At 39.2% G+C, this 24,812-nt stretch overlaps 1 protein-coding gene across 2 annotated transcripts in view; it reads right to left on the bottom strand.

Annotated features, from left to right (window-relative positions):
* Window positions 1-13,558: 13,558 nt before the first annotated feature.
* The window catches only part of Smad4 (SMAD family member 4), a 54,215-nt gene continuing 42,961 nt past the window's right edge, over window positions 13,559-24,812 (bottom strand). The window contains exons 11-13 of one of the 2 annotated variants that reach the window (XR_011704797.1): window positions 21,462-21,600; window positions 20,864-20,976; window positions 19,995-20,075 (exon numbers count right to left, since the gene is read on the bottom strand). Coding sequence is in view for 1 of the 2 variants with exons in the window: in XM_027949035.2 (XP_027804836.1) it covers window positions 19,864-20,075; window positions 21,462-21,600 (351 nt within the window). In the remaining variant the exon portion in view is untranslated. Of the gene's footprint in view, window positions 20,076-20,863; window positions 20,977-21,461; window positions 21,601-24,812 lie in introns of both variants that reach the window. The other variant, XM_027949035.2, reaches the window with a different exon arrangement.

Below are 24,812 nucleotides of genomic sequence, written 5' to 3' on the forward strand. Positions count from 1 at the left end.
CTCTTCATGGTCCTGCTGCTCGCAGTCCACACACTAAGACATTCTTCCAAGCCCTCCCACAGCACCTCACAAACTGTGGGGCCCTCAGCCCCCAAACCCTAGTGTGAGTCAGTGTTCCAGCTATTTATGAGAGACCAGGAGCTCATTTCAAAGTGTCAAATGATCCTCGGTGACTGATGGCCCCTGCTATGCTCAATATTTTCACAGAGGCTGTACTTCCGTGCCTCAAGGGCCCTGCACTCCGGGAACATCCATCACAGTGGCCTTGGCAAGGGGCTCCTGTGTCAACATCACCCAAAAAAGTTAGGGAGCAACTGATCTTTCCAGGCCCTGCTGGGAGGAGCACCAGGGAGTCTCAGCCACAAGACATGTCCCCGAGATGGGAACATGTGAGTCCAAGCACCCACAAAAGAGTCATTAGTACATTGGACAACTGGAGCTCATAGGGTTTACTCAGAACACAGTGGGATTATTTCGTAATTTCTCAGCATAATTTGCCCATTAAAACCTGCTGATTCCAGCCAGAAGTGAATCCCAGCAGGTTGTGTACCTCTCTTGCCCACTCCCAATTTTAAAAAGTCCTCTGTTTATAAACATTTATTTCAGAAATCGAACCCCATGTAATGAATCAGTGATGTTCATTTTAGCAATTCCCATATCCCCCAAACACACTTCGTGTTTACTGGGATATTTTAAAGCAAATTTTGATTATTTTCAGAAACAAAAGAAAAATGATCTTAGTTTATTAATAAATAAGTCCAACTCAGCAGAATAATCTAGGACTCCAAACTCTTATCAAATTCAAGTTTACTCTCCCACTCAGGCTGCTGCAGTTGGAGGCCTGCCTTGTGAAAAAGGGTCTGGGTGGGTGACTCCACTATTCCTCTCCTTCAGTGCCCTCTTCTCCTACTCACAACTGCCCATGGTCCCTTCAGGGCTGACGGGGGTTGGCAGAGGCTGGAGGACATGCTTCTGCAGAGCCAGCTGAAAATGCCAGAGCAGGCTCTTCATCTCTCCCCTGCAGGTCTTGCCTTCTCCAAGCTGTCTCCAGAGCTGCCGGACACATGGCGGATACAGATGCTATCTGATGGCCTGAGGTGGGCAGAGGTGCAGTGCATGCTGGGTAAACTGAACACAGTATGCCCATCCTTCCCTATGAAGACATTTTTTCCTTGGAAAGAAAAATTCAGAAATTGGGGGAGTGGGGAGAATATACACTGCTTTCACTCACTGGAGGAATGCAGAATTCTTTTACTGCTTAGGTATCACTTGGGAATGTAACAATTGTTGGCATTTCCAACTTTGGAGTTTCACTGTCCAGTATGGTAAACACATGGCAATTGAGCACTTAAGATAAGTTATGTAAGTGTAAAACATACAATGGATTTCCAAAACTTGGTATAAAAGATAATGTAAAATATCTTCTTAATAGTTACATATTGAACTGATGTTAATATATTGCATTAAATAAAACATCATTAAAATCTATTTCACCCATTTCTCTTTAATTTTTTACTGTGACTACTAGAAAATTTTAAATTACAACTGAGGCTTGCACCACCTCAGACAGTGAAACCCTAGAGATTCAGTGAAAACCAGTAGTGAAATTGTTACAGTTTAATATCATGTTGCAAAAGCTCCCTTCCACTCCCTAGCCAGAAGAAAAAAATCCCTAGAGCCAATGAGGGTTCTTTGGGAATGTCTGGTTGGACCCCTTCATATTAGATTATGAAACAGGCTTTGAGAGAAACGACCACCAGTTTACAGTCACCCCTGTGCCACTGCAGGGCACTTAAGCTATTTCAAGTTGTTCCTGGGAGACACTGGAAGAGATAGGTGCCAACTCTCCAGAAAATTCTTCCTACATCTAAGACTCAAAATGAACTATGTCAGCATCCTCTAGCTGTGTGATAGCTGGAGAGCAGCCAGTGCAGTGTGGAGAGGTTTTCCCGCCTCCTGCAGACACGACTGGTCAGGAGCCAGCAGACTGTACACACCCCAAGGAGGTCTGGGTCTGGGGTCAACCAACTGGCAGCCCGAGGTTTCATCTTGGCCCTCAGACCTGTTTGGATTGGCACACAATGTCTGACAATTTTTAAAACATTTGTAATAAAAATTACAGGTTTCTGCCTTTCCTTGAAATATTAGATCTGGTGGCACGAGGCTTGTCATCCTGCCTGGCAGCAGCCCGTTAGGCTCTGCAGCTGCTGGCATGTCACCCGCATTCCCCTGGCTCCTCTCCCCTCGGTGGCCCACCCCAGCAGTGCACAACTGTACACACTTGGTCTCCAGCTGTCCCTAGAGCTGAATGGTAAAGTGTTTCATACCTATGTCCCTAGGGAAAGGCTAGGACACCATCGTTTGTTCTTCAGCCAAAGCACTTTGCCATTTAAGAAAGCAAGCTTTGGGGGTTTTCCTTTTTTTTTTTTTTTTTTTTTTTTTTTGTTTCTTGTTTGATTGTTTGTTTTCACCCAGCTGCTTCTCCCATTGGCTCACTGCAGGCACCAGTTTGCCCTCCTGATGGAACTTTTCTCGGGCTGACAGAAGGGAAGGCAGCCCTGTTGCCCTCTCTCCAGGAGGAAACCAAGGTGCTGAGAAGTGGCCGCCCACTGGATCAAGGAGCGGGCTGGGTGGCAGCGGGTTTGAGTGGGTACCCGGAGCAAGGGGGTCCAGGGACAGGACGCTCCCTTCCCACTTTCTAACATCCCCGGACAAGCCATCAGGATTCGTGGAGACGGGGCTTTTAGTGCTTCTGCCCCAAGGTCAGATGATGCCCCTCTAGGGGACAGACCGGTACAGTCAGCCACCCCAACGCTTATTCCAGCGCCGAAATGACACAGTTTAAGTTAAACTGAGGACAGGAAGCATCCCGCAGAGCGGTCCCGCGGGCTAAATGTTCTGCTTGGCATTTCTGATGTTTTTCCAACTGTCAGGCAACTCTCTGTTCCCAGTCCAGTCTCCATACCCCGAGGCTACCCGCCTTCAGAGCAGGCCAACCTTTAGGGTCGCCCTCGCCCACTGACTGGACTAGGCAGAGCCTCCCCTCACCTCCTGCGAGAAGAGCTGAAAGGCCTTAATCGTCCCAGGAGACTTAGGATGGGACAGGGATGAGGTTCGGCTTTCCACTAGCTGTGGGGGAGGCCGTGCCCCCGCCTTGGGACCCTGGAAGGGGCGGGGTCCGGGGGACCAGAGACTTGGCAGGGGGCCAGGCCCAGAGAGCAGGACTGCGCCCCAGGGAGGCTTGCTCTGCCGCGGGCCAGAATCTGGGCACCTGGAAGCCTGGCTTGGCCACTCTCCAGGACCAGGACTCCCGTGGACCTCACAGGACAGTCGTCGGAGGCTTTCTCCCCGCAGCCCTGCAACATCTCGGTCGCGATCGGGGGTTTGCAGGACGCGGGTCCTGTCTCCGCCTGGGCCTGCGCAGGGGCACTGAGGTGGGCGACTCCAGCCGCTGCCGGCCGCGCTTTCTCCGGGTACCCAAATCCCGGAACCGCGTCTCAGCCGCAGAAGGAAAAGAAAAAGGAGCCTCCGAGTACTCGCTCGCCCGCGCCCTTCGCGGAGCAACAGCGACACCCCATGGTGGCCGCAGGAACATAGGAAAAGGGCTTTCAGACCCCAGTGGGTGCCTGTCACCCTCCCAAGCCACAACTCTTCTCCCTGGCTTTCAGCTTCTCTTTCCCGCGGAACCGCGCTTCAGCCTTTTTCCCAGTCACCCACAGTGCTGCCCACCCAGATCCCTCGTCCTCCTGAGAAGCAAACTGTTCAGAGTGAGCCTACCTGGCTCCTGTCCAGGGTCCCATTGGCTCCGTGGATTAGAGCCTTCCAGGAACTGAGGTGACCTCTGCCTGGTGAAGGGTTTACCTGTGTCCAAGCTCTGAGTGTCTATGGTGCTAGGGGGGATCAGGACAGCTAAACCAGATCTGAGACTGAAGGAGGCCACCGATCCCCAAACAGGACACAAAAACGACCCCTTTCTGCCAAGTGCATAATCAGGCCATCTCTTTCAAAGGCCAGGATCATTCCAACAAAATTCTGGTTTCCCTTGAAGGGTGTCCTAATGATGGACACCTGTGTTTCATTGGGCTTTCCCGAGGCCCTTCCTTAAGAATTTTACATACATTTTTCTTAACACCAAACCGAAGATGGTAAGTATTCCTTTTGGTTTCCAAAAGAAAAAGAAACCAAAGTTTCAAGAATTCGCCAAAAGTCCCACACAAAGATTCACAGGGCCACATTCCGTCCTCTAGCTGACCCAGTGCCAAGACCTTCTAACCTCCAGGTGTCTTGTACACCTTGTCCAGGTGACAGTTCCTGATTTAGGTGAATGTGCGGAAAGATTCCTGCAGCAATAGTATTTTCACTGAGAAGTAGGACACTCAGCACCTTTACTCCCCCTCCTGTCTGAGCAGTCTTTTAGTTTCTCCTCAGTGCAATAAGGCAGCTCCAGGACCCGAGGAGGTGACAAGCGAAGTCCTCCTGTCTAACCCTGCCATGAGTATTTAAAGGCTTACTCTGACCCAGCCCCATGTCCCCCTCAGCATTGAATTTCCTAGCCTGAGGCTCTGCATTCTCAGTCGGTCTCCCCAAGACATGATGCTTGTCCTGGCCAGATACTAATTCCTTAGAGGAGAGCTGCCTGCCAAATCCACCACATTCAGGTCCTTATGTGCCACCAGCATCCCCCTTAGCAGGGAGTCACCTGAAGCCCCCATATAGGGCTTTCTCAGAGAGGGCATATGCTATACTTTTGAAAAATGAATGAATGTTGTATTAATTGTCTAGGGGAGCCATAAGAAGGTGCCACAGACTGGATAGATTCCACAATGGAAATTTATTCTGTTTTAGAAGCCAGACATCCAAGTTCAAGGTGTTGGCACCTGCAGGGGAGAATCCTTCCTTACCTTTCCCCCGACTGGTGGTGTAGTCAGTCCTTGGTGTTCCTTGGCTTGTAACTGCAGCTCTTTTTAATTTTTTTTTTTTTCAGGATTTTTTTAAAATTTTTTTTCTTTTTTTTTTATATTGATTTTTTAAAAAATAAATGACAGTGAAATACATTACAATTCTTATTACACATATACAGCACAACTTTTTGCAGCACTCTTATCTCTGCCTCCATCGTCAGGGGTCTTCTTCCCCACCCCTGTTTTTTAAACCTGGGATTGAACCCAAGGGTACTTTACCCATTGAACCAATTCTCAGCCCTTTTTTGAGACAGGGTCTTGCTAAATTGCTTAGGGCCTCACTGAGTTCCTGACACTGGCCTTGAATTTGTGATCCTCCTGCCTCAGCCTACTGAGTAGCGGGGATTATAGGTATAGGCCACCATGCCCAGCTCAGGGTCTTCCGTGTCTCTTCTTCTTCTAAGGGTACCAGCCATATAGGATTAGGGCCCACCCTGATGACCACTGCTTAATTACATTCTCTTCCCACACTCAGGTACCTGGGGTTAGAACATCAACACATCTTTGGGGGAGACACAATTCAATCCTTAACAAGTATGAAGAGCAATTTGCCTGTGGGTCAAATTTCAATTAAAACAAAAGTTTAAAGGCTTCATTTGTCACAGGAAAGATCAACTGCATTTCTGGGGTGGTGGTTCTTTACACACTGTGGAGATGTACTTGGTTCTCCTATGACTCCTTTCCCTTTTTATTGGTCCATCAGGGATTCTTTATGGTCACCATAATGACTGTGTTTACCCCAGGCTTAAATGCCCATGTTTCTCTTTTTCATATTATGTGTTAAAATGGGATATTAACTCAGAATATAGCCTCTCCCTCTTGGGGAGTGGTGAGAACATTCTAATGTCAAAATAAGTCAAGCTGACCTTGCATTTTATAGAAGCCACCCTCCTCTGCCTGTTCCTTTAGCGCCATCACCGTCTAGCCAACACGTGTTTTTCCTGCTGTTCCTCCATTCTTGAACTCCTGGGGTTCCAGGTATTGGCAGCTTGTCCTTCCCTGAAATAGCCTTTGCTATGTCCTTTCTGGAAGGCCTTTTCATATCCAGTATCTCCTGTTGAAATTCTCCCCCCTCCTTAAGGCTAAGTTCAAAGGCCAATTCCTCCAGGGAAACACCCCTGATCCTCCTGCTTCACCCCTCAGAACACTAGCGGCCTTAGTTGACTTTCAGATAAGCACTGCCCATGCTTCAAATTTTTATCTTTCTCTTCTCCCCTTCCCACTACTAAGCAGGAATGGAAGGAAGTCATAGACTCATAGACGAAATAGCTGAGGGTGCAGGGGGTATTTCCATGGAAAAGTGACACCTTCCAGAGTCACATGCCCCAGGCTTCCTTCAACTGCTAAGATGCTATCAGACTGTGAGTTCCTTATGGAAATTATACATGGCTTTTTGATTCGATGGTTCTTTCCATACACACATACACACACACCCGTGCCTAGCACATGCAGTCCTCAAACAACCTCCTGTCCAATATAAAAGGCCTCTCTTTTGCCTTCCTTTCAGGGACTATGAGGAGCAAAATTCTATAATAGCCCAGGATTTCCTGCACCCCACATGTATATGCCCTGAAATAACCCCAGGTCCATGAATATGATGGATTTTTATGGCTATGACTGAGCCACCTTGTATAGCACAATGCTCCAAAAACAGGGAGATGATCTGGATGGGCCAGACCTATCCCACAAGTCCTCTGAAAGCAGCTGGTCACAGAGGGGAAAACTGAGAGCTTCAAAGTGAGAGAGGAATTTGATGTAGGAGGGTACACAGGCTGAGGAGAGAGCCACATGGTAAGGACTTGAGAGTGACCCCTGGAAGCTAGGAGCAGTTCCCACCTGACAGCTATCAAGACTCAGTTCTATAACCATAAGGAATGAATTCTGCTGATTCTCTCCCTAGTCAAGCCCTCAGATGAGGTGCAGCTGGCAGTCACCTGGGTTTCTGCCTGTAAGGCCCCGAGAACCCAGATACCATGGTTTAGACTCCTGACATGGAAATGGTGAGCTAGTAAGTGGGGGTTGTTTTAGTCTGCTCTGTATGTGAAGTGTTTCAGGGAAATGCAAACTAAAATAACAGTACGACATCACTCTTAACACAATGTGATTGATACCAACTCCTAAGTTTATAATATCCAATATGGGCAATGGTAAGGGAACATACAAGCATGCTAATACACAGTGGTAGGACTGCAAAATAAGGCCTTTTGGGGGAACAATGACAAGTCTTAAGTGGGCACATCCCTTCATGCACATTTCACTTTTAAATATCTGTCCTATATAACTCAAAAAGGCTGTGAAAGATATTTATTATAGCAATTTTTCATATCCTGTACATATCATTAGGTATCATCATTAGGTAAGAAAAAGAAGTTGCAGAACAATATTTATAGCAAATCCATATTTTATCAATGGATTCTAAGACACATACTTTGTTACTTTTTCATCATCTCTTGAAAATCAGAAGGCAGCTTACAATCAATGGCATCTTTTAAGTCCTATTGGCCCACTGCCAGTCAAAAATGTAGCTATATTGCCTGAATATGTGATCCCTTAAAATTTTAGTTAACAAACCATTTAAAGATAATGTGAAGAAGGAACATGGGTCCATCTGTTGTCTGAAAACTTTGTTTATATCTTGTAAGACCAAGAAAATGCCTGAATCAAAAATGGCAGAATGAAGGACTGGAGATACAGCTCAATGGCAAAGTGCTTGCCTGGCATGCACAAGGGCCTGGGTTCAGTCCCCAGCACAACAACAACAACAAGAAAAGAAAATTGCAGAATGATTATTAGCAATGTGGAGATAGTAGTGAAGCAGTCTTGTAAGAAATGCTGCATCCCAAAATTCCTGGTGCTGCGAAAAATACAGTGTATGAAAATATGGATCTTAGCAACTCTGGCCAGAAGTCACTCAGGAGAGTACCATTTTGAACATAAACAAATTTATTAATTAACAATTAACTGATTTCATTTATATTTTCCATCTCACAGGAACATGAGATAGGACACACACAAACGCACACACACACAAAAGAAAGAAAGAAAAAACTACATGTAAAAGAGTCTAAAACTCTTTCAATAAGTGTAAAATAAAAATTTAGTGAAAAGATAGCATTGGGTCATATTTAACAGGCAGTATATTCTCTTCTTGGCAGCATGTGGTACATATTATTATTGATGGTATTTTGTATTTTAAAAAATGGTTGTATTATGATGTCATTAGTGTTATCAGAAAATGAACTCAATACACTTATATATGTGTCTGATACACATATATAAGTGTATTGATATTAAATGCATGAATAAAAGATTAAGTCTTAAGGATATAAATCATCTGTGAAGAATTATCTTGGGGGAGCAAAATGGGGTGAGATGTGATCAGTAAAGAAAGCTTTAACATTGTATTCTATGTCTCTAAATTTTTACCAAAAAATGCACTGATCCTATGAGATTTAATATTTTATTACATATATTAATGCTATATATTACACATTACTAGACAGTATTATCACATATTAAATATATATTAAAATATATGTATATTATAAATACTTTATAATATTAAATTATAACACTATGAAAATTTAAATAGTAAGGTAATTTTATAAGAACATGCAAACAGATCAATGGAACTGAATAGAAAACTCAGAAAGAGCCACAAGTGGGAATTTTAGAAGTGTGACCAGGTTGTTGGTTGAGATGCTAATTCTGTGCTATAGTACCATTCTGAAAAAAAGCACAATGAGAGAATTAACTGTATCAACTATTAACACAGTGTGGTACCTATACATGAATATATGTACTGACAATGAAAATCCAGAAACACACTCAAACACATGCTGGGTTGAGGATGCAGCTCAGTGGAAGAATATGTGCTTAGCACTCATGAGACCCTGGATATGATTCCGGCACACACGCACAAAAATAAATAAATAAAGCAAAAGTTTGCTTTTTATTGCTGAATAGTGTTTCACAGATATATCAGTTTATTGAAGCAGTCATCTGTTGAATGACATCTGAATGGTTTCCAGTTTTTAGCTATTAGAAGTTAAATTGCTATAACATTTCAGACATGTTTTTATGTCTTTGCGTTTTATTACCCAGGAATTAGTGGGTTGCATGGTAGGTGCATGTTTGGTAATTTTAAAAGAACTGCCAAAGTGTTTTCCAGAGTGGCTGCACAATTTTCCATCCTCACAAGCAATGTATAGTGATCCAGTTTCCCTGCATCCCCACTAATGTTTGATGATGTCACTTTTTCATTTTAGCCATTCCAAAAGGTGTGTGATGATACCTCATGGTGGTTTTTAACTTGTATTTCTCTAATGGCTGATGATGTTGAACATCTTTTTGTATACTTATTTACCATCTGTATATCCTTTGGTGAAATGCCTCTTCATGCCTTTTGCCTATTTTAATTAGAGTTTGTTGGTTAGTTTTGAGAATATTTTTTATATTCTAGATTCTTGTCCTTAATTGGATCCGTAGCTTGCAAATATTTTCTCTCTGTATGAAACTTCATCATCCTTTTTTTTTTTTTGTATAAGAGAGAGAGAGAAATTTTTAATATTTATATTTTAGTTTTCGGTGGACACAACATCTTTATTTTTTTTTTATGTGGTGCTGAGGATTGAACCCAGCGCCCCGTGCATGCCAGGCGAGCGCACTACCGCTTGAGCCACATCCCCAGCCCAAACTTCATCATCTTAACAGAGTCTTTCACAGAGCAAAAAATTTTATTAGTTTTTTTTTTGTTTTGACATAATTGTAATATTTTTATGGGATAATTATACACACTTTTTACTGTCTGACTATATTTTCCATATTTTTATCTGTGCATTATAATTGTACAAGAAATGTTTATCAGAAAGAACATTCGCCCTTTGGTTTTGGAGTATTGGTTTATTTACTTACCATGATGGTATCCAGGTTCACCCATTTACTGATGAATGTCATAAAATCATTCTTCTTTATGGTTGAATAATAATCCAGTGTGTATATATACCACAAAATCTTTATCCATTCATCTGTTGATGGACATGTAGGCTGGTTACATAGCTTAGTTATTTTGACTTGTGCTGCTATAAACATTGATGTGACTGTGTCACTGTATTATGCTGATTTTATCTCCTCTAAATACATACTGAAGAGTAGGATAATTGGGTCAAATGGTTCCAGTCTAGTGTTTTGAGGAATCTCCATACTGTTTTCCATAGTGGTTGCATCAATTTGCAGTCCCACCAGCAATGTATAAGTGTACCCTTTTCCAGAAGTCCTTGCCAACATTTTTACTTGTAATTACCAAGAGGTAATTGCTATTCTGATTGGAGTGAGACAAAATCTCAATGTACTTTTAATTTACATTTCTCTAAGCTAGAGATGCTGACCAATCATATTTTTTTCTTTTGAGAAGTGTCTGTTTAGTTCCTTTGCCCACTTTTTTAAAAAAAGAGTGAGTTTTTTAATATTTATTTTTTTAGTTTTCGGTGGACACAACATCTTTATTTTATTTTTATGTGCTGAGGATCGAACCCAGCGCCCTGCGCATGCCAGGTGAGTGCGCTACCGCTTGAGCCACATCCCCAGCCCTCCTTTGCCCATTTTTGATTGGATTATTTGTGTTATTGGTGTTAAGCTTTTTGAGTTCTTTGTATACCCTAGAAATTAATGCAGGTGGCAAAGATTGTCTCCCATTATGTAGGCTCTCTTTTCGCACTCATTTCCTTTGCTGTGAAGAAACTTGTTAATTTGATGCCACCCCATTTACTGATTTTTTAATTTACTTCTTGCATTTTAGGAATCACGTTGAGGAAATCAGTTCATAAGCCAACATGTTGAAGTGGCGGGCCTACATTTTCTTCTAGTAGGTGCAGGGCCTCTGGTCTAATGACTAGCTCTTTGATCCACTTTGAGTTTTGTGCATGATGAGAGACGTTAAACTTCATTCCATTACATATAGATTTCCAGTTTTCCCAGCACCATTTGCTGAAGAGGCTATCTTTTCTCCAATATGTTTTTGGAGCCTTTGTCTAGTTGAAGATAACTATTTATGTGGGTTTTTCTGTGTTTTCTATTCCATTGATCTTCATGTGTGTTTTGGTGCCAATACCATGCTGGTTTTGTTATTACAGCTCTGTAGTATAATCTAAGGTCTGGCTCTGTAGTATAATCTAAGGTCTGATATTGTGATTTCTCCTGTTTCATGGCCTTTTTTTTTTTCTTCTTCTTCATTATTTTTAGTTATACAAAACAGTAGAATGTACTTTGACATATTATACATACGTGGAATATAAATTCCCATTCTTGTGGTTGTACATGATGTGGAATTACACTGGTCATGTATTCCTGTCGGAACATAGGAAAGTTATGTCCAATTCATTCTACTGTCTTCTTCACTTTTCTTGCTAAGGATTGCTTTGGGTATTCTGGGCCTCTTATTTTTCCAAATGAATTTCATGACTGCTTTTTCTATTTCTATGAAAAATGTCATTGGAATTTCAATAGGAATTGTATTAAATCTGTATGGTACTTTTAATATTATGGCCGTTTTGACAATATTCATTCTGCCTATCCAAGAAAATGGGAGATCTTTCTCTCTTCTAAGGTTTTCTTCAATTTCTTTCTTTAGGGTTCTGTAGTTTTCATTGTAGAGGTATTTCACCTCTTGTTAGATTGATCCCCAAGTATTTTTTTTTTTTTTTACTATTGTGAATGGGATAGTTTCCCTAATTTCTCTTTTAGCTGATTCATCACTGGTATATAGGAATGCAACTGATTTATGGGTGTTAATTTTGTATCCTGCTATTTTGCTGAATTCAATTATAAGTTCTATAAGTTTTCTGGTGGAATAATTTGGGGGTCTTCTAAATATAGGATCGTGTCATGGGCAAACAGAGAGAGTTTGAGCTCTTCTTTTCCTATTCATATCCCTTTCATTTCTTTCTTTTGCCTAAATGCTCTGGCTGGAGTTTCAAGGACCACAGTGAACAGAAGTAGTGAAAGAGGACATCCCTGTCTTGTTCCAGTTGTTAGAGGAACAAGTTGTTAGTTTTCTTCATTTAGAAAAATGTTGGCCTTAGGTTTGTTGTATATTGCTCCTACAATGTTGATGTATATTCCTACTATCCATAATTTTTCTCATGTTTTAAACATGAATGGATGCTTTTATATTTTTCAAATGCTTTTTCTGCATCTATTGAGATAATCATGTGATTACTGTCTTTAAGTCTATTTATGTGGTGAATTATAATTATTGCTTTCCATATGTTGAACCAACCTTGTATCCCTGGAATGAAATCCCCTGGATTGTGGTGCACTGTCTTTTTAATGTCTTTTTGTATGTGATTTTGGAGGGCAGGGTACCAAGGATTGAACTCAGCTTCACTCAACCACTGAGCCACATCCCCTATATTTTATTTAAACACAAGGTATCACTGAGTTGCTCAGTGCCTCGCTTTTGCTGAGGCTGGCTTTGAACTCACGACTCTCCTGCCTCAGTCTCCCAAGCTGCTGGGATTACAGGTGTGCACCACCACACAAAGCTATTTGCCCACATTTTTACTGACCCTTTTTTTTTTCTTTCATATTGATATTCCACTTTCCTTCTTTTGTCATTTCCTTTATGCCTAGAAAGAAAAAAGTTCCTTTAACCATTCTTTTAGGGTAGATCTTCTAGCAATTACTCTGTGGTCTCCCTGAACCCATCCTATCCATCTATCGACAATAAATAGTGCCCTACAGAACTATATCAAAATACAGATTTAGAAGACACCCCAAAAGTAGGGTCAAAAGTAATGGAATTACTCTTTTAGAGCTGAAGGAAGAGGGCGCTGCAATTTATCAGTGAGACAATGGGAATTAAAAAGGCTTGAAGGGGGGTTGAGAACATTTCAACTTCTGGGATTGTCGTTTGTGATAATTATAATGATAGGGGAGATGGAAAAAACAATTTAAGGATCAAGAACAAAGGGCAAAGAGAAATAAAGACTATACAAACTTCCCTTTCTCCTGCAGTACTCCACAAAGGATTTTTTTCTTCCTCAAAAATAGTGATTGAATGCCAGTCTATTATTCTCTCCAAGTACTACCCTAAAACACTACAAACTTTTTAGGTGAGGAGTTTCTCGGCCTGATAAACATCTCTGAAACTCTATGTCAGCAAGATCAGAAATATTGATGTGGTCATGATATTTATAAGCCACTGCCATAGAACCTTACCTGACACACCTCTCTCAGTGATTCCCATCTCATAGAGGAGGCAAGCTGGGAGAGAAACAGCTTTTCTTAATCCTCAGATAGGCAATGACAGGGTTTCCAATTTCTGCTTCTTTAAGCAACCAGGTTCTCATAATCTCCCAGCACCTATATCTTCTCCAATCACTAATTCTACCTCCTCCTTTAGAGAGAAATAAGAAAAGAATGGGGACTGTTATTCCAAGGTCATAATTGGAATGTCATATTTCCCATTCTGGTAGCCACAGAGCAATAAAGGAAAACATTCACTTCAAGTTTGAAAATTTTTAAAGTGATTAGGAACGCTTTCCAGATCCAAGACATTCACAAGCTTAAAAAAAAAAAAAAGAATGAGCACATAATGATTTTGGTTGGCTTTCTCTTTTAATCAAAAACATACTTTGTTACAGAGTTCTCAAGAAGATTCAACTATTTTTTTTAGCCACAGACTTCAACCCGGCAAAAGTATACAGAAAGCCACAAAGGAACTAACTGGAGCTTCAGCTGACCAGTTTTCCCAAAAGCAGAAGCTAAGAGTGGCTCTTCTCTGGGTTTTGGCATAGCTGTATTCCTTGGGCTTTGCGGGAGGAGACAGAGTTGGGAAATACCATCACCAAATCTGTCCCTAACCCCCTAGTCACTTCTTCCAAAATGGGCTCTGAAGCCCACCAGGTTTTCGTCATCCATAAGCATTCACACTTTTTCCTTAAATCACATATTCAATGCATTACACAAAACCCCAAATTGGAGGAAGTTTGCCAACTCCATGGTTAGCCATTTAACTAATCCAAGCCCATGAGTCCTTCTATCAATGGCAAGCAGCCTTAGCAATAGCAGCTGGTTTCATCCCAACCTCTCCAGCTACCAGAGCTGGTCTCTACCAGGACTCCCCAACCCCCCACCTTCAACCCACCCTCAAAGAATTCTTCCCAGGTCCTTGAAAATGCCAAGTTCATAAACTATCCTCATCCAGGAGTAAACTGGAAGAGAACTCAGAAATGAATGACCCAGCCAAAAGTTGTCAAAATGGACCTAGAAAGAATCAAAATAAAAGTGAATTATCACCCACTGGTAATGATTTGAATCATATAAACCATTTTAACAAATGCAGTTCAGAGGAATTACCACTTTGAGCACAGAAGAGTTAAGGAACCAAAGACCCAAAGTAATGGCCTCTCATATCATTAGGCATTAACAATAGGTTTTCAATCCATTTTAGTTGAAAAAAAAAAAAACTACGAGTACAGAACACTTATAAGGATGGTATCATGCACATACTCTCTTAGAAGCTAGAATGTCATGACCCAGAAAAAAGCCTTTATAAACTTTGAACAGAGATGATGGAAAAATGAAGGCTTTCCCCCTTCTCAGGTTTTTGTTCTTATAAAGTATTTATTGCAGCCCCTAAGGTGGTGCTAGGCCTTTGGTTAAAATTAAGTCTTAAGAACATATCGTGTAATCTCTAGTCCATAGGAGAACAGTAATAACATAGCAAGCCTAATCTTACTTGAATAACTGGGGGGGGGGGGGGGGGAGTGGGGAACGACACACACCTCAAACAGCAGAGTAGGTAAGAAAGAAATACAAAACTGCTGCAAGGTAGGCAAGGTCACTTAGAATTCAGAGCTGGAAGAACTAATCTAGTCCAACTCCCTCATTTTACAGATGAGGCAACTGAGGCCCAGAGAAGGTAAATGACTTACCCAAGGTCACACATCAAATTAGTGGCAAAGCACAAACTAAAGAGTGCAAATGTCTGGCCTAACCAGGAGCCATTAGTTTCAAACTGAACATGAACATGAACTCTGGCCTTACTGAAAATGCTTCTTAAATAAACTGTGTGAAAAGTACCTATATCCACAGAGAGAAATGATTGTCTTCACCTAAGTTTTCTCCTTAGTCTTCCTACATTAAGGGGCGAGTGTGTGTGTGTGTAGGGGGGTCCTTTCATTCATTCAAGTCTGATGTTAAAATCCCTGAAAACATCAGCCGTTACTTTAGTTACTCCTTGGGGCAGGTTATCAGTCACTCAATTTTCATAAAGGCACCTGTAGGTCAAAAGTATAGAGGAGGAAGGTAGAGCTGAGAGAACACCAAAACAAAACAAAAAAGACCCTCTTAATTTCTGAGGTTTGTGTTGTGTGTCTAGTTTGCTGGTGTCCTCTAAGCAACAGTACTGCCTCTGGCTGTTGATGCTAATTTTGGAGCCTTTGTAACCCCGTTTTTGTATGAGCAGCACTTAACTGGAAGCAATAAAACCTTTCAAAACATTACTCTAAGGGGGAAAATATGAATATGACTCATTTCTCTCTACCTCAACCACCTGAAACTCAGCAAGAATCAGAGAAGACTGGAAGTAGACAAACTGATGTCAAACGCCAATGCCCTGAAGTCCTTTTCAACACCTGACAGAAAAACGTCTTTTGAGTCTTGTCCCAGAATTTGTACTTCATTTTAAAGAAAGATCTAAAAATTTTGGTTATCTGGTTTCCTTGCTCAAGCAGTTAGAAATAATAGAAAGGAAAGAAGAAAATACTAAGGAGAGGCACACGGGAAACGGCAGCTATCAGAAAGGAAAAAGTCCAGAAGAGAAAAGGAGGGTTAAAATGACTGAAAATTCAAAACCAGAGCAGTCTGGGACCATTTAGTAAAGAGAAAACAGTTTTGTCTAATCTTAGAAGCTCCTGAAGTCTACACAGACAGCTAAGTACAAAAGAAATGTTATATTCAGTATATTCTCTGATATACAGATTGAATAACTCCATCAAAAAAATAGCTTAAAAAGTTTTACCGCTTAGTAAGGCAAGTTTGTGGAAAATTTCATCCCATAGTGATACCAGAAAAACAACCTAGCAACACTGGGACAAGTGCTAGGAATAAGGCTGGGCCAAGGATGCTAATAAGCATAAGGCCACTGACTTTTTACATCCTTCTTAGTATATTAATTAAGAGAAGAAATTACGTAGTTTTCAGAAGGAAAAGAATGGAAAGACTTGCCTAAGATCCTCCCAGCCTATTCTCAATAATCTTGCAAAGCAGGATTTAGGAGATTATTTACAGACTGCTACCTGCAACAAGATGAGTTTTGCCTTAAATTTTTTTTTTTTTTAATTTTTTAAAGGCATTTCTTCATGCAGTGTTAGCTGCTAATCTCTGCCAGGTCCCACCTACAAAAGTTGTTAGCCAACTTCACATGTAATTGCTCTCACGTAGTCATTTACCTCAGTAACCTAAATTCACCATTTTACCAATTTACTGTCATTAAATCAAATGCTAATAAAATGACTGATGAAGGAAGCAAACTATAGAATCAGTTAAAAAGAATTCTTCCCTATTCAGAGAATAAAACTGCTCCTTCAAAAAGGGTTTGAACTTAATTGACTTTGCATAAAACAGCTAGTGACTCTTAACCAGTTACCACCAGATCAGGAGCAAAAATATTTTGCCTCCACAGATATTTAGGGAGTATTAGGGGGAAAATGTAAATTTTCGTTTCCCAGATGGCCATAATCAAAAAGATACCTGCAATTCACCTTCCTACAATTAACAATAAACTTTTAAAATAAGAATTTATCATAAGAAAGACAGGATATTTCACTTTTCCTCCAAAACTGCAAAATTGCTATTACAAACCATACCATCCTCCCCCATAAAAATGGTTTTTTAACTTTGAAATAAGACATAGCCAATAATGTGGTGTTTGCTTAAAAATCCAAGTATTATTTTTACAACACAGATAATAATGTGTTGTTTATCTGGATGTTCGGGTATAGTTAAACTTAAGCCAGATCCTTCAATCTGTAACCCTGTACCATTTACAGGAAGAATAGGATTGGCAACCTAGTTAGTGGTTACAGCAATCCAAACGAGCCATGTTTCTAGAAAAACAAGGTTATATGGCAGTGATTTATCATCATTATCTTTGTATACCAGGGGCAGTAAATTATTTAAAAAAAAAAAAAAAAAAAAGACTCAACCCACAAAAACATCTGCTCCCTGGCAAAAAAGGCAATCCCCTTAAGAATTCCCTTTGATAATGCACATAAAGGCACAAGACAAAAGTAGAATGGGTTTCTCTGGATGTACCTGGTTCATCTCTTTCAGCTTTCACTGAAATTCAACATTCTGAAAGTCTTTGAGATATGAATTAGCTACAGAAACCCACCTAGAACCATACCCACATTACAATCAAACTCTAAGAACTGTAGAAACTATTTTATCCTAAAGTAGACGTAAAGTTTTAAGCCTAGTGAGAGTCTTTAGTCTTACTCAGAGATGACCACCTCTAAGAAATTGAAATACAGTTTAACAGCCACATTGTCAGGAATAATTGATAACATATTAAATATTTTCTCAAAAGCATGTGACAATCTAGGTACAAATACAAGCAATTAATAACTAAAAGTATTTCTATATTTTATGGCTCTTAGTAGAAAGAAACCAAGAATGGTAGCTTGGCTTTTAAGAGATATTTCTCAGCAAATATTTTCCACATATTTTATGAAGATGATTAAACATGAAAACCTTCCTTAAAGTAGAAAAGGAAGCCACAGGTTATACCACTGCATGGTTAAGATTCTAATTAAATAATCTGGATTTTTTAAAAATCTGTTATTCTAAAACTCTCTCCTCTCACTCCTATTCCTCATTCATAGGAAAATGGACCTACAGATAAAATTATAGAGAAGATATTCTTTTATAATTCTGCCCAAAAAGAAACCCTGAAAAATCACCAAATTTACGCAGTTGAAAATTGGGTCTTTACCAAAAGTACCTGTGAATACTCAAGAGAAGCTGTTTTAAAAATAGGACATGTAATTTTGATCAAGAGCTATATTTCATCACAGCAATAAACAGTGGTTTCTAGAACTGTCTTATTAAGACCTTCTGAGCAAGGCCAAAGACTTGTTCATTTCAGCTGATACAGGAGGGCCACTATGCCTAAGTGTTTCTAGAGCTCAAATGTATAACACACCTTAAAGAATCTTTAAAAGCTTACAGAAGTCCTCTAAGCAAAAACTAAAAACATCTGAAAGATAATCCTTGATTTTATTTCATACTACTTTATCTTGTAGACAATCTATTTTCTATAGACAAACAGGCTTTTTTTTTTTTTTTTTTTTTTGCGCCACAGTAAAAGTTTAAAACAAAGCAAACAAAACAAAACAAAAAAATACTCTACACATGATAACAACATCCATGGGAAAGTCCTGGTAGAGTGTGAAGGAAAAACCAAAGCTGCCCAATACAACTGGCTGTTGCCTGTCACTTAGTAGAAGGTGTCTTGCCACTGAGATTGGACTCAAAGTGCAAAAGAACAAAATTTTAAAAATCAAACCTAGAGTTCAACTTTGTATGTTGAGATTCAGTTTTATTTATGCTACTAACTAGGTAAAAAGCATACATATTATGTCTGTGGTACAGTCAATACATCTGCAACTTTTCTACTTAAATTCTCTATACAAAGTCACTGCCGATTGTTATGATCAATGATGGCAAAGGGCTTAGAATAACCAAAAGATATAAAAAAGTTTGCAGTCTTGCCCCAAGATACAAAAACTGAATTTTAAACAATATCATAACATACATGATTTAAACGGTATACCAAAAAAAGTCACACATCAAATCAAGTACAAAAATATCCAAACTACCTATTATGAACTGCAATGTTTCCATTATTCTGCACAGTATTTAACAGAGAATTTAGCAGTTTCCAACACACTCATTATTTAGTCTAAGCACTGCACCTTTGTAGAACAGTGAGATATTAGGTAGAGTGACACTGCTTTTAGTGTTTCTTTTTTTTTTTTAAATACAAAACCTTTCCCTATGAATTAATGAAGGAAAAGAAATTCCTCTTCTAGGCTTCTTAGAAACCACCCTTGTGCCTAGATATACAGAAAAATACAACTACTGTTTAACAGGGCAAAAGTATACTTCTTGATAAATAGTCACCCAATAGGGATAACAAATTCAGTATCTGTTACATTTCTTTGTCTGGTAAATTTTAAGGAATTCTCAATATACACACAGATTAGTGTTTTGCCTTGGCAAAAATAAAACTGAAGTTGCAAGACAATCTGAATTAAAATCATCTTCACTAGTTTAACTTGCAAAAAAATATTTTGGATAAAAGGTTATAATACATTACTATCTTATTTTTTAAAATACAGAGTAAAGTTGCTCTCAGTAAAATTAACTCACCTGCATGGCACAATATTTTGGAGTAAAGTATGTTCAACAATAACAATTTGCACAAAAAATAACATAGGTGAATTAACTTTGAGAACTTCTCTGCCTTTAAAATCAATAATATTGAATTTATTCTGTAGAATAACACACATACCAATGTTCTGCACATAAAAGGTTCCAAGACATTTTAAAGGGCTAAATTTTCCAGCACTGGAATGACTCCTTCATACATAACTGATAAAGACTTAGTAAGAATGAGTTCTTCCTGATCTTCAAAGTCTGCCCCATGCCTGAAAAGTTCTAAAGAGGAAAATAATTGTTTTAATCCAGTTTCTGTCTGCTAGGAGCAAGGCAGCAAACACATTTCAACCCTTTATGAAAAGATAAAGCAGAACAAAAATGAAATAGATCTTCAGGTTACAAACAGGATTGTATCTTATAGTCCACCATCCTGTAAGGGCCCCCACAGAGAGAGACCTCAGTCTAAAGGCTGTGGGTCTGCAATAGGCATGGTGTGAAGTACTTCATCTAGGAGCTGGAGGGCCCGGTGTAAGTGGATCTCAATCCAGCAAGGCGTTTCTTTGATACTCTGTCTTGGATAATCCGGTCCCCAGCCTTTCACAAAGCTCATCCTGAGTATGCATAAGCGACGAAGATCATCAACGCCAATGCCAGCAGCAGCTGAGAGACCTAACAGAAAAAGTTTGGAAGACGTTAGAGGAACATGGTGATCTCTTCCCATCCTCCCTACATTCTACTTTATTTTCCTCAGTATAAAATTTCTCTGTCAAAGTGGCAAAAGGTAACAGTAGAGCTAAACCTTATCAATAGGAAACTTTTGGTTAAGGCAGTTTACATTCCACAAGTGTCTTCTACGTATTTCCAATTTTAAAGTAAATTACTATAATCCAGTAACACCCCAGCTATTTTTCTCATTAGAAATGGAGGTGAAAGGATAAGAAACTTGCTTTTAAGAGGTAGTATATATAAACAGGTTGATTCTAGGAAACTGACTGTTTATCTAAGCAGCCTATTTTACAGTAAGACATGACTAATAATGAGAGTTAATATGCCTAGCTCCACTAATACACCTTAGATGACCCAGATGATGTTTATCTTGCAATTTCACAGTATAAAATATGCAATGGGGGCAGTTAGATGAGAATAAGAAAGTGAATACTAGTTCTGAATTCTTTAGGAAAAAACATATTTATAACATCAAAGCTAGCAAATTAATCGTTCAGGTGCTCGATTTCTTTTTTAAAGATGAAACTCTCAATGAATGTCTTATCTATGTCTAAACTGTAAACTCCTGAACACAATGGAGACTCTGCATCTAATTTTTCAGTCAAAACACACAGTCATATAGTCATCTGCATATATCAATATTACCATGAAACTAATGGGAAGAATTTGCATGTACTGTAGAGAAACCTGCAGGGCCACTGCAGTTTTCTTAGCCAGTGTGATTTGCTTACCACACTGAAGAGGTTAAGAACAGGGGTTGAATGAATCACTAGTTATGCCTTCAGACGTGGAAGATGGGTGCCACGTGTTTCCATCATAAAAGTCTATAGTCAGGAGTTTAACTCTGCAGTAAAAAATTCCCCATCAGTGTGAAACCTGGCACACAGTTCAATTTTACCCTAAAATTAAAAAAAAGTCTACAAGTTATCAAAATACCACCCTCACTCAGTTTTCTCTCCATGCTTAGCATACTTTAAAAAAAAAAAAATCAGAGGTGTCCAATTCTGAAATTGAAATATGCTTTTCTTAGTAGAATAATGCCAAGCATTTCAATGATTATAACCCACCCTGACTGGTGAGGCAGAAATCATAAAAAACATCAATAAAAAGGGGGAGACAGAAGAATATAATAATAGCCCCCTTTATCCCAAATTCCCTTTTGATACAAAAAGAACACAAATGGCTCTATCCTAGACAAGGGCAACTATTATCATCCCAGGGGAAAAAAAAAATTTCTATTACTGCTTAAGGGAACTGATCAACTGAGTGAATCAAGATAAAATGCCACTATTATATTAAAAAAAAAAAAAAAATCAAGAGTATACTTACTGATAGCTGGAGCTATGCCACCTACTGATCCAGGACCAGGGATGTTTCCTGCCACGGCTGCTGCCTGGGCAGCTGCTGCAGCTTGTGCAGTGGCTGCCTGCTGCTGCATCTGTCGATGACACTGACGCAAATCAAAGACCTTTCAAAAAAAAAAAAAAAATCTGTTTAATGTTATGAACCCATTGGAAAAGATTTAATACATCAAAATCCAATGAGTAAGTTATTGAAAATTCACAGCTTCATTTTACCTCCCACTAGATGAGATTTAACTAAAAATTTTAATTTCTATATAGATTATAACTGGAATAACACTAGTTAGGAAGGTTGGCTTAGAACTCACCAAGAGGAACATTTTACTATCAGGAATCTGGCTGCCACAAACTTCAGCATCCTTTACCTAGTTAAGTGTGGGTCTGCTGTACTGTCCTTGTGAAAAGCCATCTATCTGTGAAATTACCCCCTCTTCATAATCAAATTGATGAGTTGTCTCTAGGTTGGAGTTGATGGCTATAGTCTCCTGGTCAACATCTTTTGTTCCCATTCTTTATCATTTCTGGAGTTCATTGAACTAGTTTATATGTTTGAAAATATTTATGATTTTAAAAGGAAAAAAAAAAGCTTTGAATCCCATCCCTGATATCTGCTTATTATACATGTTAAGTTTTTTAACCTCTCTGGAGCCTCCTCAATTTTCTTATCTGTAAAATGAGTACTAAGTGTACATACTTTCATAGGGTTACTGTAAACTTGGCAGAGTAAACTGTCAATAAATGTTACTTATTATTTTGTTCTTGGCCTCACCAGTAGCCATCTTTCGGTATGTGTTAAGGAGGAGCTGGCTGACCAGTAATTCCAGTGTTCTCTTTCAAGGAAGCCAAGGACTGGCATAGTAAGAAAGGGACTGATGTCACTTTTATCATGAAAATATTAACATGTCCTTTCAATACACAACAAATTATGGATAATAGTTCATATCACTCTTTCTAGGAAAAAGCCAACATCCTAAAATAATACATTTATTTGCAAGTTTAAAAAGCACTAGAAGATTACACAAAAGCTGTCATCTAGGAAAAGAAGATGAGGTGGAGGGTAGAAGCAAGGCTGCTCAATGTCAACCATTTTTTAAATCAATTTAATCTCTGAAACCATGTAGTCACATTCCCTATTCAAAAGTCAACCAGTTGTTTAAAAATTCTCTGGTGGGCTGGGGTTGTGACTCAGCGGTAGAGCACTCGTGCGAGACCCTGGGTTGGAACCTCAGCACCACATAAAAAATAAATAGATAAAATAAAGGTATTGTGTCCAACTAGAACTAAAAACTAAATATTAAAAAAATTTATCTGGTATGCAGCTAAATGAGCTGCATAGAAGCAAACTTAATTATGATTAAAATAAAAGAAACTGAATGCATAACTTACTATTTGGTGATAGACAACAGCTTTAGAACCCAAACCATAAATTTTGAAATGCTTGAACAAGTTCTGATGGTCTTCAACCATAGTATTTACATAAACCATAACAATATACAATAGTAAATCCTCTCCAAGTAGCAATCATATTCCTATTTATTTTTCTATTCAATATCTATCTTATCAAAGTCTTTCTTGATTAGTATCAATGAAATACAAAACTTAGGACTATCCTATTCTTTAAAGAGATACGAATTTTTCAAATATACATGTATTACCTGACAAACCTACAAAGTCCTAAAAAAAACTTCAAAACAGAGATCATGATAAAGTTGGGTTCTAGAAATGAGAAATCTCACAATGCCCCCAGTAAAAAGCAGGACTTTCTCAAGATTTCATTAGATTGTGAACTTTTCTACTGGGCTATGACCATTAGAAGGCATGTTACCTAGCATGGCACAAAGCAGGCATAAACATCTTAAGAGCTGAATAGATACATAAACACTTTAAGAAAGAAGAAAATTAATAAACTACTTTTAGAGTAGTTTTAGATTCAGAACAAAACTGAGCACTTAACATTCTTGCTATTTGAAGGAGTCTAACAAACAGCATTGTCACTACATAAGAAACATCAGGGTTAGGGTTTTATTTCCCCCACCCCCACCCCTGAACTAGGGATTTAACCCAGGGATTGAACCCAGGGATGCCTTACCACTGAGCCACATCCCCAGCCCTTTTTATTATATTTTATTTGGAGACAGGGTCTCAACTAAGTTGCTTAGTGCCTCGCTAAATTGCTGAGGCTGGCTTTGAACTTTGAACTGGCTTTGAGCCTCCTGCCTCAGCCTCCCAAATTGCTGGGATTACAGGTGGGATTATAGGCAGGTGCCACCACGCCTGGCAGGGTTGGGGATTTCAAGTGCAAGACCCTGAATTCAGTCCTCAACCTGGGGGAAAATAAAAGAGAAAACACCCATATATTTTTTAAAAAATGCCTATTCTAGTATGTAGGAGTAGAATAACATGATAACTAAGGCTTGTTTTCAAATTCTTCTTTCAAAGAAAAAAAAAAGATCAAGTAAAGGAAATATAAAATATTAAATACTTCATCTGGGTTTTGTGTTCTGGATTTCATTAAACTACCTTATTCACTAGTTTATCTACAGAGTCCCTGCCATCACACACATAAACCTCCCCAACTAATGACATCCCCACCACAGTGGCACACTTGTTAGAATAAATCAATCTAGAGTGACACATTATTCGCCCAAAGTCCACAGTCACAACATAAGGGCTCACTCTTGGTATTGTACATTCTGTGGGTTTGCACCAACTTATAATGATGTGTATCCATTATCATAGTTTATCACACACTTTCACAGTACTAAAAATTCTCTATTTCCTGTCTATATTCATTCCTGCCTCCCCACTATCCTCTAATAACTGATCTTCTTACTATCTCAATAGTTTGTCTTTTCCAGAATATCATCTGGTTGGAATCATATAGTATGCAATTCCTCCGTGTCTTTTCAGTGCCTGATAGCTCACTTCTTTTTAACATTGATTAATAGCTCATTGTCTGATGTACTACAGTTTATATATTCACTTACTGAAGAACATCCTGGTTGCTTTCAAGTTTTGTCAACTATGAAAAAGGTTATGGTTTTTGTGTGGACTTAAGTTTTTGATTTGAGTAAATGCCAAGAAATGTGACTGCCAGATTGTAGAGTAGGAATATGTTTAGTTTTATAAGAAACTGCTACACCATTTACCAAAATGACTATGCCATTTTGCATTCTTACTAGCAACAAATCAGAGTCCCATGATCTCACCAGCATTTGATATTATATGTTGGCCTTTCTAATTAGCATGCAGTGGTATTTCATGACTTTTTTTTAAGAGAGAGAGAGAGGATTTTTTAATTTTTTAATTTTCAGTTATC

Source organism: Marmota flaviventris, chromosome 16 (genome assembly GCF_047511675.1).
Source record: "Marmota flaviventris isolate mMarFla1 chromosome 16, mMarFla1.hap1, whole genome shotgun sequence".
Taxonomy (NCBI): domain Eukaryota; kingdom Metazoa; phylum Chordata; class Mammalia; order Rodentia; family Sciuridae; genus Marmota; species Marmota flaviventris.